This window comes from Oxyura jamaicensis, chromosome 10 (genome assembly GCF_011077185.1).
Source record: "Oxyura jamaicensis isolate SHBP4307 breed ruddy duck chromosome 10, BPBGC_Ojam_1.0, whole genome shotgun sequence".
Classification (NCBI taxonomy): domain Eukaryota; kingdom Metazoa; phylum Chordata; class Aves; order Anseriformes; family Anatidae; genus Oxyura; species Oxyura jamaicensis.
This window is the reverse complement of record NC_048902.1, coordinates 5,229,065-5,242,378: the sequence shown is the minus strand read 5'-3', so window position 1 is coordinate 5,242,378 and position 13,314 is coordinate 5,229,065. Positions and strand designations below refer to the sequence as shown.

General features: G+C 35.9%; 1 protein-coding gene across 11 annotated transcripts in view; it reads right to left on the bottom strand.

Moving 5' to 3' along the window:
- Positions 1-470: 470 nt before the first annotated feature.
- TJP1 (tight junction protein 1) overlaps positions 471-13,314 on the bottom strand; it is a 192,386-nt gene continuing 179,542 nt past the window's right edge. For 4 of the 11 annotated variants that reach the window (XM_035336322.1, XM_035336330.1, XM_035336325.1 and 1 more), the window contains 6 exons: positions 10,073-10,123; positions 9,151-9,326; positions 8,016-8,457; positions 6,394-6,611; positions 5,301-5,444; positions 471-2,025 (listed from right to left, as the gene is read on the bottom strand). In XM_035336322.1, coding sequence (XP_035192213.1) covers positions 1,931-2,025; positions 5,301-5,444; positions 6,394-6,611; positions 8,016-8,457; positions 9,151-9,326; positions 10,073-10,123 — 1,126 coding nt within the window. In that variant the 3' untranslated portion in view covers positions 471-1,930. The remainder of the gene's footprint in view (positions 2,026-5,300; positions 5,445-6,393; positions 6,612-8,015; positions 8,458-9,150; positions 9,327-10,072; positions 10,124-13,314) is intronic. The other 7 variants (XM_035336324.1, XM_035336331.1, XM_035336328.1 and 4 more) reach the window with 5 other exon arrangements.

Below are 13,314 nucleotides of genomic sequence, written 5' to 3'. Positions count from 1 at the left end.
CAGTTAGTCACTGTTTCTCAGCATTATTCAAAGTCACACTGAAAAAAAAAAAAACAAACACACTTTTTCATATAGATCAGGACTAGCTTACTATGTTGTCACTGAGTGCTTCAAACAGGCCTCATCACAGGATTCTGTAGGAGTATCTCTAATATTTTACAGCTAGACTGTGTAAATCGGCATACTAGAACACTACCAAACCATTTCAAAGGACGGGTATAGTAAGTAAACGAGCACCAACACGGTGACTCCAGGGACCAATCCACCTCTCCTTCTCGTGTTGAAGATTTCCAGTGGATCCACACTGGCAAACACAGTCCAGATCCGCTCTGGAGTTCATCATTTCAGGAGCCCTGCTGTAGAGTACAACTTCACATATGAACATACGGCAGAATCCAGCTATCCACTTATGCTGAAAATCAAAACTCATTTTGTCATGTTCACATAAATGCATTTCAGAAACAATAAGGTACTAGAATCTCCTTTATTATTTTAAAAACAGTTTTATTCTGTATATTTAGAAATGTGTAATTTTTAATAACTGCAGAGAAAAAAAATCAGCCACACCTGAATAGCTAATAACTCATTAACAGAATGCAGTGGTATATTATCTAAACAGTAGTAGTGCCAATGTGCCGTAATAAATTGTCTATTAGTAAAAAAATACATTTCAGGGCACATAGTACAGCATCCTTATGACAAATTACAGTAGGGATACTTTTCAAGAATTTAATCAAAGTAGAGAATTCCGACTTATATTCTTTAAATGCAGCACTTAAAAAGGTAACAACTTTGTGCATTTTTAAAAAATGTCCTTGTTTGTATACTGTAGAAATGCTGCTTTATTGCTGCAGATGTCAAAGTTCAAGGCTCAAAAGGTATGAGAATACAAAGATATCCTTAAGAAACTTTGTTTGCTTTTATATATATTTATATATAAAAAGGTAAAGCTTATAAAAGTTAATTTACAAACCAAGAACAAAAGTGGTATGCACGCATTATATACAAGCAATCTATAACATCTATAAATTTTTCAAATGCATAGCAGAAAACATACCATCATTTTCTTCTGGCTCTCTTCTGACTGATGAACAAACAGTACTCATTCTCTAAACCAAATTCACAATTTTTTTTGTTCCTCTCTTTCCCCAGTCTCTCATGATATATTATCTAGGTAAGCACAAAAGCCATACAAACTAAATACAGAGAACTATGAGAGCTAAGACTATTAAAAACATGAGGGTAAGGCATCCCTGCTGGTTAATAGGTTTGTAATAATGTGGTTAATTTACAGATCCACAGAGGCAACTGAACCATAGTCACCCACATGCTTTTCCCCCTCCCCCCTGTTCTTATGACAACCTTTCCACACAGAATAGTAGATAGATGTGTTTGTATTGGCCTCTCAGAGGAAAACATCTAAACTGTGCTACCAAAGTTGACTGCCATTTCGTTGGACACATACACGGAAAGTCATTTAAAAACTAGAGACCAAAATGTAGTCTTGTGGATTACAAAACACACAGTACTAAAACTGCAGGCCAAATTCTGTGGTTTTGCCAGTGGAGTACGAACCAAATTCAGTTCCTCTGAATATAATCCCATTGGTACTTTCAGTTTTTAAACTATGAAATACTAGTAGTGTCCTTTAGAACAACAAAAATTAAACAAAATAACAACCAATAAACCAAAGCATACAGAACCTGCAAGAACCCTACCTTGTTCCCACTGTACACTCACTGCTTGTGGCATGTATTGTGACCATGGTTCAAAGAGTGTACTTGCTAAACCATTGTTAGTTAAAGCAAGATGCTTAAATACTAAGATCCATTATCACTTATAGAACAGTTAATACTTGATAGAGTGGTTCAGTTTATATGTAAGGTCCATCTCAGTTTCACATTATTTACTCAGTCAGCTAACTTAATATTTAGAAGTGGTCAATTAGGACTGAGACACAGTTTGCTCCAACAAGATAGTTTGGATCCCCAGGAAGAGACTTGTTCTGCCAGGTTTTGGGGTCACCTGTGGGAGGAAAACACAATGCTGGTGTTTAGTATCTGCTGTCAAACAGTGCACATCTTGAAACAACCAAGCTTTTGGATAGGAGTTTTTAAGTTCTGAATCAACATGTCTTTTTTTCCCCTTCAACTTACAGCTGGCACATTACTATTTTATTTTAAACTCATTTGCATACAATACAGGACAGATCAGAGGTTCTAAGCAGATGCTGTGACTGACGCTGAGGAAATGTTAAATGTAAGTTGTTTTACTCGGCAGCACCAACATAGTGCTTTCCCTTTCAGAAGCCTTCAAGTTAACCAAACACTCACTGGTTCTCTCCTGAATGGCTAAAAAAATAGGACAATTTTAAAAGCTGCCGTGGTTAGGATGTATTTGAAGTTCCTTGGAATAATTTTGATTACAAATGAGTCAAAGCAGAAGTTACATTGTAACTAAGCACTGACCCGCTGGTAGTTTTATTTTCTAGTATGACAATTATTGAAAACAGAATAGGAATTATTTTGCAGCTACAGCCAGTATAGCAGTTTAAAAGCCCGAAATACTGACGTTCTAAAAAACATTCTAGATTGCTGATGTATACTTCTACAACAGAACTTCTCTACTCATGATCAAAGGTGCTGTGTAATATTCTTTTACAAGTGAGAGTCATCAGCTGCAATCTCACCAGACAAAGGTTACATTCCTAACTGCATACTCAGCTGTCTCCTTCAACTGGAGATTTTTTTTTTTCCTTTTAACCACCTAAAGCTACTACTAAATACAACTCCTACTGAAAAAGTATCATCATGCCACTATGGTAGAATAATGAAAAATGCACTCAAGCTTTCTGTTAAGCCTTCCAAATAAATGGCAATCAATAGCTCAGTCAAAAGTCGTGTGCAACAAGTTGGAGAACCCAGTCACATAGACTGCATACACCACAGACCTCTGCATTAAATGAGACTGATGTGAATTCCACATAACTTTCTTGAACTCATGAAAACAAAATGAAGTACACAATGCACTGAGTGATGGCAACATCTGATGCACAGACAAAAAGTACAAGTGGCCTGTGTATAGTCAGAGAATACAAACAAGCTTACTGCAGCCAGCCAAGACTACTTATTTCAGTTAAGAAGCTTATTAATGCTGGAGGATTTTTCATTTTATAGATGCAGGAAGTTCCACTCAGTCTCAAAACTCACAAGATCCATTACATTAGTAGAAAGGTAGAGCAGGACTGTAGGCGTGCCAGGTCCTACTTTTGCCCACAAGACACTATAGCAGACTTTTTTCCAGCCTTTCCTCTGAAATATATAGTGAGGATGAGACTATAGTCACTGCAACCACTAGCTGCTGATAAATGTTTTTTTTCCATAATTACATAGAACTGCTTTGAAAAAGTTATCCTTCAGTATTTTGTACTAATACATGATAATAGGTGTGACCATAAAGGCTTTTTTTTTTTTTTAATTCCAGAATCATTCAAGTGTTTGAAGGGGTTTAGCTGTAAAACATCAGTATATGAGGCTTCAGTGTAGCAGAAAGGATGTTAGTAAGTGCAAATGAATGTCATTTTTAGGACAGAACATGGATACATTCAGAAAAGATGAGGCAGAACAGACGACTGAAGAGAGGAAGAACCCCCAGAGTTCTACAAGCTGTTACTATAAAGCCACCTGAAAAATCAGAGTCCCATAAGCAACTATTTAAAAAGAGAGAAAACAATTATTTATTTAAGACACAGTATGGTCTACTTACATATCATAAGACAGAATTGCCTAATTTTAAAGTTTGTCTCAAAAGAGCAATGTTATGATATACATCCCATTTCCGATTAACAGAATGTGGTGTTATATTTACAATACACAAAGTGTTGGCATTTAAATATACACGCTCTTGCTCTCACACTCAGATGTGCACACACACACACACCCCGCCTCACTTTAGAAAGGGAGAAAAAAGTCTCAGTAACCTCAGTTATTGTTTAGATCATTTGAGTCCTCTCCCTTCACTTCAAGTAAGTTCATGAACAGGTGCTATTAGTTACAAAAGGGTTGTCATTTTTGTACATAGTTGTCATATCTTTAGGGACCCTACCACTTATGCATCCGTGTTTTAACGCAGCCGTGTACACACACATTGTTAAATAGATGCATGCAACACATGCATATATTATCTTATAAAAACTAAAAATTATTGCCATTAATACCTCTAGGTTACTGAATCTCCGTCAAGGAGATTGATGCTTTAACCTTTCAAAGCATCAGTGCTTTGGTGTTGACAGTGATAGATACATTAGTGACAGAAGATATGCATACATGGTGGCTTAAATGCTGGATACAGAAGTACATCGTTCAGTCGTTACTTAGATCATATGTACATAATAATGGTTTATGTCTTCCACCGTATGTTTTGAAGGTAGCTGAATAAAACCTTAAGACTTTTTCCCCCACGCAAATGTGCAATTGTTTCCTTTTTTTTTTAAAAAAAATATTTAAGTCTTTGTAACCTCATAGCCATTTCATGAAATTGCTTGAAATTTGTCCAGAATTCAAACACAGGCTTCTAATTGACAATTTCAGCCAATGCATTTACCTCAGTGTTCCCAGAAAGCCACAGTGAGGTAAAATGAACAGGTAAATGCAACCTAGTTGCAACTTTTACTATCAACCAGAAACATCTGGATAAAAGGCGGTAGAGGAAAAATAGGCAGAAGCAAGCAAGAAAAGTCTTGTGTAAAATCCAGCTACATTAGAATGAATTGTAAATGCTTTCACTGAAACACTACAGTTTTCTTAAATGACCCAATTGTTAGCATCAACTTGCACACATGGAAACAGTTAACAAGCATTAAGTCATGATTTATGAGCATGCAGATTGTTAAGATTTGCCAGAGACCTATATGGTTAATTAAGCAACAGACAAACACCAGTTATGTTACAAAGGCCAATCAGAGGTACATAATCATTTCCTCTCAATTTTAGTGCGATATCATTTCAAGTGTATTCAGCTGTAGCAGTCCTCAAGAAAGAAGACAGAATAGAAAAATACGATTATATTTAGGAGACTAAAGATATTACTCTGTTTTTCTGCTGTCAAACATGGTTTTAGCAATGAATTCGCACCATGAGTAAATGTAAGAAAGACATTTGTAATGAAAGTGAAATGGGAGAGTTTGACACAAATACAATGATCAAGTCCTTTATATTATACAGCATCACCTTTAGCCAAATTAACTTAAATTATACGATAGCACCCAAAAGCCCCAAAAGGACAGAGGGAGGACAGCATACCCGACGAGGAGTCGGAGGATTTTAGAGCAAAAGACCAACCATCAGGGGTCATAGACGCACAATGTGGCAGGCGCAGCTCCACTGGCTTCAGGAATTTTAGTCCATGAGGCCCACACATTACCAAGGGGCTAAGAAGTGTTTCACCTGCAGTTAAGAGGAAAAAAATTGCTTACCGTTCTTCTCAAAAGAGGTTCAGACTATTACATAATTACATTGTAGAGCTACTCAACTCAATTTTACAGAAAAATACCATCAATTTGACCTGTCAGTAAAAAACAACACCCCCCAAAATTGTTCCTTGTTGTCCCCTTCAGGGCACTGAAGTGACTGTTCAATGATACCTATGACAACCTCAAAATCTGCATCAGAAGAAACAAATCCTCAAGTCTGTAAGCAGCCTTGTTCATGCAGCTTGTTCTGCTATGGCTCATGGCGTTCTTTCTACTCATACGGATTTACGGCACACTGAGCTGAATGAAGCCTCCTGCAGCTCAAAAGCTTGTGACCCCTTTTCCTAACAGTCAAAAGGCAAAACATACAAACCTGTAGGCCTATTTGTAGATTAAAATTCCAAACATAACATGTTCCTCAGCAAAATAATCTTATGTTTGAATTATAAAGTAACTGCGTATTTATTGCAAGTAATACTTTAATTGTACATTTATGAAGTTAAACCCTTTACTACTTTCCTCAAATTAATAAATTAATCTGACCGGGCAGACTAAGGCAGTCAGGAATATACTTTGATTTATAGGAAAATCTAGATTTTTTTAAACATTAAGCTGTTTCTTCTTCATACAAATTTTAAAAATATATTTTAAACTGCTGAACATTTTCAAGCGTTGAAATAAATTAAATATTCTCAAGTTACAATTCATGGCCTCTATCTTGCTTCCAACTTCCAATATTGAGCAGAATATTTCTTCTTTGTAATTCCTGTTTCTGAGAGGTGTATTGAGAGGTATATTCTACCTACACGTAGAAATACATGAAATGCCTTGGAGTGTATGAACATATTTTCATATCCTATTTTGCTGTTGTCTCAAAATAATTAATATTAAGTAACAGAACAACGTCCAGTGACAGTTCTTACCTTTCTCTTTGTCCAAAGGTGGAAGTATACTGTTGTCTCTGCAGACTTTGAAATATATTTCTTGCTCTATTCCCTCTGGAATGGCTCCTTGTGGTATAATAATACTAACTCCAGTCTCTATGGAGCTCAATACACCGCCATTGCTGTTAAATACACCTCTTGCTGTGGCTACAACAGTGTGTCCATCTTCTTCCTCCTCATCCTCTAGTGCTGAAGGGCTGAATTATAAAACAGAGATGAAGCCTAGCAGCTTTATCAGTATTTCTTCCTGAAAGTCAGTGGCACACTCTCCTCTAATTTTATTAGTGCATATCTTGGTAGTAGTAGGCTAGTACTGATTTCAGGAGAGATTAACTGTGTCCCATACTCAATTGTGTAGAATGCCTAAGATCCAAGTAGTTCAAGTTCTGCCACAAAAAGAGATCATTTTCACCAAAAGAAAACAAAAAATGAAGTACATAAACACTGAAAGTGTCCAGAAAGTAGTTAGAGCAAGATTTTGGACCACTTGAATCTTATGTTTGCAAATGCTCACCTCTGGGATTACACTTGTCCCCTGCTATACAGCTCGTCCCTTGCTAAACAGCTTAACCCCTGCTATACACTTCAGCTTAGTAAAAACAAATGTATTATACGTTCAAAGGATCTTTTTCCTACAAGAATTCTATTATGACTTCAATAACATAACAAGTAATAATGCTTATTCAAGCCCCATTGAACCTTCTTTCAGCTTTAAGGAAGGAGAAACTTAACAGCTACAAGACATACATTGAAAATAAAACCCTTAAAAGCACACAGATTTTTCCAGGTTGTCAGGACATAACTAGAGATACGGAATATTATCTTATCAAATTGCTAGTTTGAACAGATTTCAGACTGCAAAAGTATTCTAATCAAAGAAACCAGTATTTCTGCAGCCTGCAACTGCACAGCATTAAAAACATTCCTCAAGTGTTTATGGGCAAATACGATTTGTTCTTCTATTACATTTCTGAGTTACTTAAACAGCAAGCATGATCAAGTGTGGTTTATTCAATATTATTTAGAAATCAGGATAATAAAACACTTCTAAAAATATTAGTAATCTAAGAACTCAGCAAAAGTTTACAGTCAGAGTACTATAATTTACTGTTGACATAATCCTTATAGCTCAAATGTGTTAGGAAAATGCAAGGTGCTTTTAAGCAGTTAATATTTGGTCTTGCAGTATAGAGACCCATGATGAAGCTGCTGACTTGATGGTGTCTTTTTATAATTACTTTTGAAATATCTTTTATACAAGTGTACCAAGAACTTCTTCTCTAAGCACACAGAGAAAATACAAGTTGGTGCAACAGCTATCCCTAGGAAATAAATGTATTCTAGAAACAAATTAAAAAGACAAGTCATTACTATCTACCAATTACATGAAAATTGGACATACGTCAATATCTTTCCAAATTCTCTTCAGTGCTCTTTCACACCATTTTAGAATCATAGTTTCAATCTTCCACCTATCTTGGTTTATGGACTGACATCAACAGAAGTTGGAAGCATTGGAAGCACAGGAAAAAATAAGCTGCATGGTTTCACATATTAAGTTCTATAGACTTACTATTGGAAACAAAAAACAAGAAGCTTACCTTACAGGAATGGCTTTAGGCACAGCATTAACATTATTTGGTTGATATTTAGGCTTGTCGACCTGTACAGTGAAGGTATCCATTCCACTGTCAAATTCAGGAGGCTGCGATGAGCTGTGTGCTTTCAAAATTGGTTGAGGAGAATTTGAAGACTTGGATGGCAACTCTGGTTTATGTTGAGCTTCATTTGGCAAGAGATTATGGTTGAACTTAGGACTTTCAAACTTACGCTCAAAGGGCCTTGCAGCACTAGTGTAAGGTTTTGTTGTAAAGCGGTTGTAGGAAGGAGTGACTGTTTTCTGAATCTGTTCAGTTCCATTAACAGGGCCTTTGTCAGGGAAGCTTTTCTGAGGATAAAAAGTGGACTGCACAGTGTCCTCTCTAGAGGATCTGAAAATTGCTGGCTTATTCTGAGGTGGAGGAGGGTCAGAGACAGAGTTAACTGCAATACAAATAAAAACACCAGAACTTGTCAAAAATGATCAAGGATTTCTCGTCACGTACACTAGACCTAGGGAGAGCATTTATTCTATTTTTAATCTACTATACAAATACATATTTGTAGGTTCAGTTCTTAGATCATCTATCCCATTTCATACATTCTAGCAAATCATCTTACATGGCACTAAAGAGATACATGATGGGATACAATGGGATAATTTTTAATAAAACGGTTAGACCAATTTATACTATGAAAAAGGGAAAACCAATATTAACATATTAAAATATTATTGTGCACTCACACAGAACTGCAAAATTCAACTGGACTGGGCATTCCTCTTAAAGATGCAAAAAGGAAACATTCATGCCTAAAGAATTCTCATCCAAAAGCACTGAGAAAGACATCTTTAAGTACTGAAAATTTTACTTTATCTTTGCTGAGACCACTTAGTATGGAAGAGACAGTTACAGTTACTAATGACACCCGGAAATTAGGGTTTCAGACAAGATCCTTAGATCATTCAACAAAATTCAACTTAAATATAGTAGTAAGTTACTTCCAGTAATAATTATTCCAAATATCAGTTAAAGGAAAACATAACTACTAGTGTAGACATACTGAAGCATCCACACAAGCACCTGAAAAATGATACTTCTACCATGTGTAAGACAAATTAGCCTTCTAATTGCTCACCTTCAGAAAGTGCAGGCTTGTGATGGGCTGGAAGAGACAGGACAGGACTGTTAATTGACTGAGGTTGTGTGTACTGTACTGAAGGAGCAGGAGGAGGAGTTGTGACTTGAGGGACTGGCTCATAGCGCTTTTCACCAACAGATCTATCCATTGATTCTGCATCAGTTGTCTTCCCCCTGTTGAAATAAAGGAAAATAACATTTGATGGTTCAGTTTCCCCAGGGCTCTGAGCTCCTGCTATATTTTTCTTCTATGATCACCTCATTTCCATCTCTTCCTATAAACATTAAAACACTTCTTTTTTTTAAATATCTTGTCTCAAGTATAGAAACATTCATCGATAAGCACAAGAGATTTCAAGACAACATTGAATCTTAAGATTAGTAACACAAACCATGGCAAACAAAAGGCAGATGACATTTCAGGTGTATTTGCATAATTACCTACAGATCTTCATTTTCAGATTTGTTTAAGGTTATTTTCAATTTTTAAAAGTGTTTTCTATTTTCAAAACAATATAAATCAACTTTTTTTGGGGGGTTGGTGGGTTGTTTTTGAAAAGCATAGTTAGCCAGAAGAAGGATGGGTTCTTGTCTAACTTTTCTAAATACACCCAGTATTTGAACAATGCCATCTTAATTAGAAATGCAGTCAGCTTAAGCTTCACTAGCTTTATGTGCATAACGTAGATAACTTTAAAAGTCTTATTTTCAAAGTATTTCTTGCTTATACCAGAAATAAGTCTCCAAAAGAGTTTTTCAAGAAATGAAAGATTTCACGAAGACCTTTAATTTTGGACTTCAATATATCACGCTAACTTTCAGAATTCATGTATTAAAATTTTAAGTGCACATAATGCCTGTGATGAAATGTAACAGTGAGAGGACACCTGAAAACATCCTCACATCAACAACAGTCTTACCACTTGATGTTCCTTTTCAAGTAGTCATAGCTAGTGTAAGAGCCAAGAAATCTAGGTGATGGCAAAGCAAACAGCAATAGAAGAATGAAAGAAAAACAGTCATTCTATCTTAAGCATATTATTTCTTCACACTTTATGTTAAGTCCTAGCAGCTCTCATACGACAAGGTTCTTTCAACAATGAAACTATTTTTAACAGTGATGTATCTGATAATACTTTTACTGTATGCATACGTACAATCATCGCCTACTATATTTAATGTGAGATTGTCAGTCAATTAGGCACTGAGTGGCTCACAATGACAGATGCTGAAAGTAAGAATGAGATCATACTAAGCCATATAAACAAACCGTTACTTGATGTATTGAAAAAGTGAGCAAAACAAATCTAAAATGCTAACAATCTCTTGCTTATGGGCCAATTTGCATTAATCTCTTAGTTTTTCAACATACCAAACTAGTAACTTTGTGTACCATGTGCTGAGGGTACACTCATAGCAAGTATTTAAATAGCTTTATTGGCTCATCAAATAGCAAAGCCCACACCCTAAAATGTTTCTGATCGTGTTTAATAATTCCTGAAGAAACATCCTAACACTACTGAGGTATACTTGGAGAGACAGAGAAGAGAATGATAGGCATACTGGTGTCTTTCACTCCATTTTTAGTATTTAACTTGCTTTTATGTTAAATCCATTTGACATTAGGACAGCTTTCCATCATCCCTTCGCTTTCTGTACACTGATAAAAACCTAACAGGCAACAATTCTCAACAGTCACAGTCTTAACACTTCAGAGGAGGATGTTATGAAACTAAGAAGAGGGCTGAGCAACTTTTCAAAGTCTGCTTCAAACCACACGAATGTGATGCTCAGTAAACTGAACAACATTGGTATGAGTGAGTTGATTTTTATCAATGTTGGAAAAAAAAAACAACAATTTAAATCTGCTATATAAGCTCCTGTTCACATTGATTTTTTATATAAAGCCATTTATCCAGTAACAGATTATGGCTGTTCACTGCCATCTTCATTCCAGGTGGGTAGTAGTTGCCTTCTCTGAAAACTGCCCACCTGCAATGACTGCTTCTCAGAGAGGAATATTAACCTGCAGAAGGAGAGACATGAACAAAAACCACAAAAGCCCACAGCCAGAAATCACTCTCCACACCTATTGGAGCTGCTTGCAGCTTCCTGAGGAAATGAAGAAAAAAGAAGGCAGCACATGGCTGTACATTTTGATGGAGAGAACAAGAGAGAGCAGTGATAACACAAACTCAACCACAAGAGTTCGATACATTGCAAAGCACATTCTTCTGTTACATGCTCCTTGACTAGTGGTCAGCCACAACTTCAACAGCATTGGTCAGAATCTGTATGTAACAAAACAAGTCTATGATAAAACTCTTACTTAGAGCTTTTGAGTGTATAATCGAAGTTCTTGTAATTAAAGTTGTGCTATTTCTGAAGCCATTATCTACTCCATTTTTTTTTTATTTTTATTTTTTTTACAAAATCACTTTCAATTAGAATCATCAGTTCTTTACTAAACAGTAAAGAATTTTTCATAACTTAATGTTTAATAATATTTTTAACTGAAAACAATACAATCTGTCCTTAGCACCCACAATGCATCATAGGGATTATATATTATACAGACTATATAGGAATAAGCAATGGCATAATCAGCAGTTCCCACATAACCATTTGAATTTAATCCTGAGCTTATTTTTAACCAAGTTTACTCACAAAATAGCAATCGCAACAAAAATACACTAGGGGAAAAGAAAAAAAGAATGAAGAAGTAACAGGGTATAAAATGCAAGTTGGGTAAAGAGGATAGTCCTAAATATGAACTCTTTCTCAAGTCAGTTATCATTTTGTTTCTCAACAAGCACACTGCGGTATGCTTCTGGAAACAGTTCTGTCAAGCACTCTGACCACAGTCTTTTATGTTTATTTCCACTCACTGCTATTAATATTTTAATCTTTTGTCTGTTTGCTGTAGACTACCCTTGATAAGGTTTCTTTCCCATGCCTGTCCATTTCCATTAAGGATTACATTCTTCCATAAAGGAAAAAAATCTACGTATTTTTGTTGTGACATATGAAGCTGTATCAAACTTAAAAACACTATTATTTTATTTCTCTGTGCCATTTAGATGTCACCTTTCTATAAGTACAAGCCCTGAAGTTGAAGTATAACTCATAACAAACTCAAAACTGAGCAAAGAATAAAGGTGTCACAATAGTCAGAAGTGGTAGGCAGAAGCATGGAACAATCCCTCTCAACTGTTAGCTGTTCTGCAGCAAACAACTCTGTTGCTGCATTTATTGCACACATTCTCCATTGTGTTTGACAACAATGCAGAGAATAAGGAAGATTTGCACATTCAGGTTGAGGAATTTTACAATCTTCACAATTACTTGCTAAAAGCTTACAGGATCCCTCCCTCAGCATTAGTTGCATTTGCTATGGCAACATGCTCAGGTGCTTACAGATTAAAATGGGCCTTCTATGAAGTAACTGTGTTTGGGTAAGCAGGAACAATTTTGAACACTACCGCAATACACTGAGGCCAGCCAAGACACCTTTTTTCAGGCCCCTTCCTATGATGTCTACATAACAAGGCAAATAGGCTCTAATCTTCCTGTCAGAAGACACAGGACAAATGAAAAGGAAGAATAAATAACATCCTCAACTGAGAATCAGAACTGGTCACAGATTACTATATACATTCATTACTGAGCATAAAAATAGGTTAAATGAGAAAGTTACCATGTGGAGACTTCCTGATTAGAAAAAACTAGCAACTCCTTTAAAACTTACCAAGCTCTTTGAAAGACTTTTCTCTGTGAACTGAGAATATGAAAGATACTGTAGATAATAGACAATCTTACAGAAACAGGAACAGGATTCCTAGCTCAAATCCTTTAAGACAAGCACTGGAATGCAGTGTACTGAGTACATGTAAGACAGCTTGAAAATATAGTCACAGTATAAAAGTTGAGCAAGCTAGCTTATTATTTTACTCCAAAGATCTCATTTACATTAAACTTGCCAGCCTATCTGCTTGATCTGAATAGTACAGATTTCAAATAGAAGTGCAACCAAAGCCTTAAAAAAAAAAAAAAGACTTCCAGCCTTCATGCAGCAAGCCATGATAGCTTTCCACATGAACAACTACAAACATAGTATTATGGTTTAGACTGAACTGAATTATTGAAGTTTGAGAAACTGTAG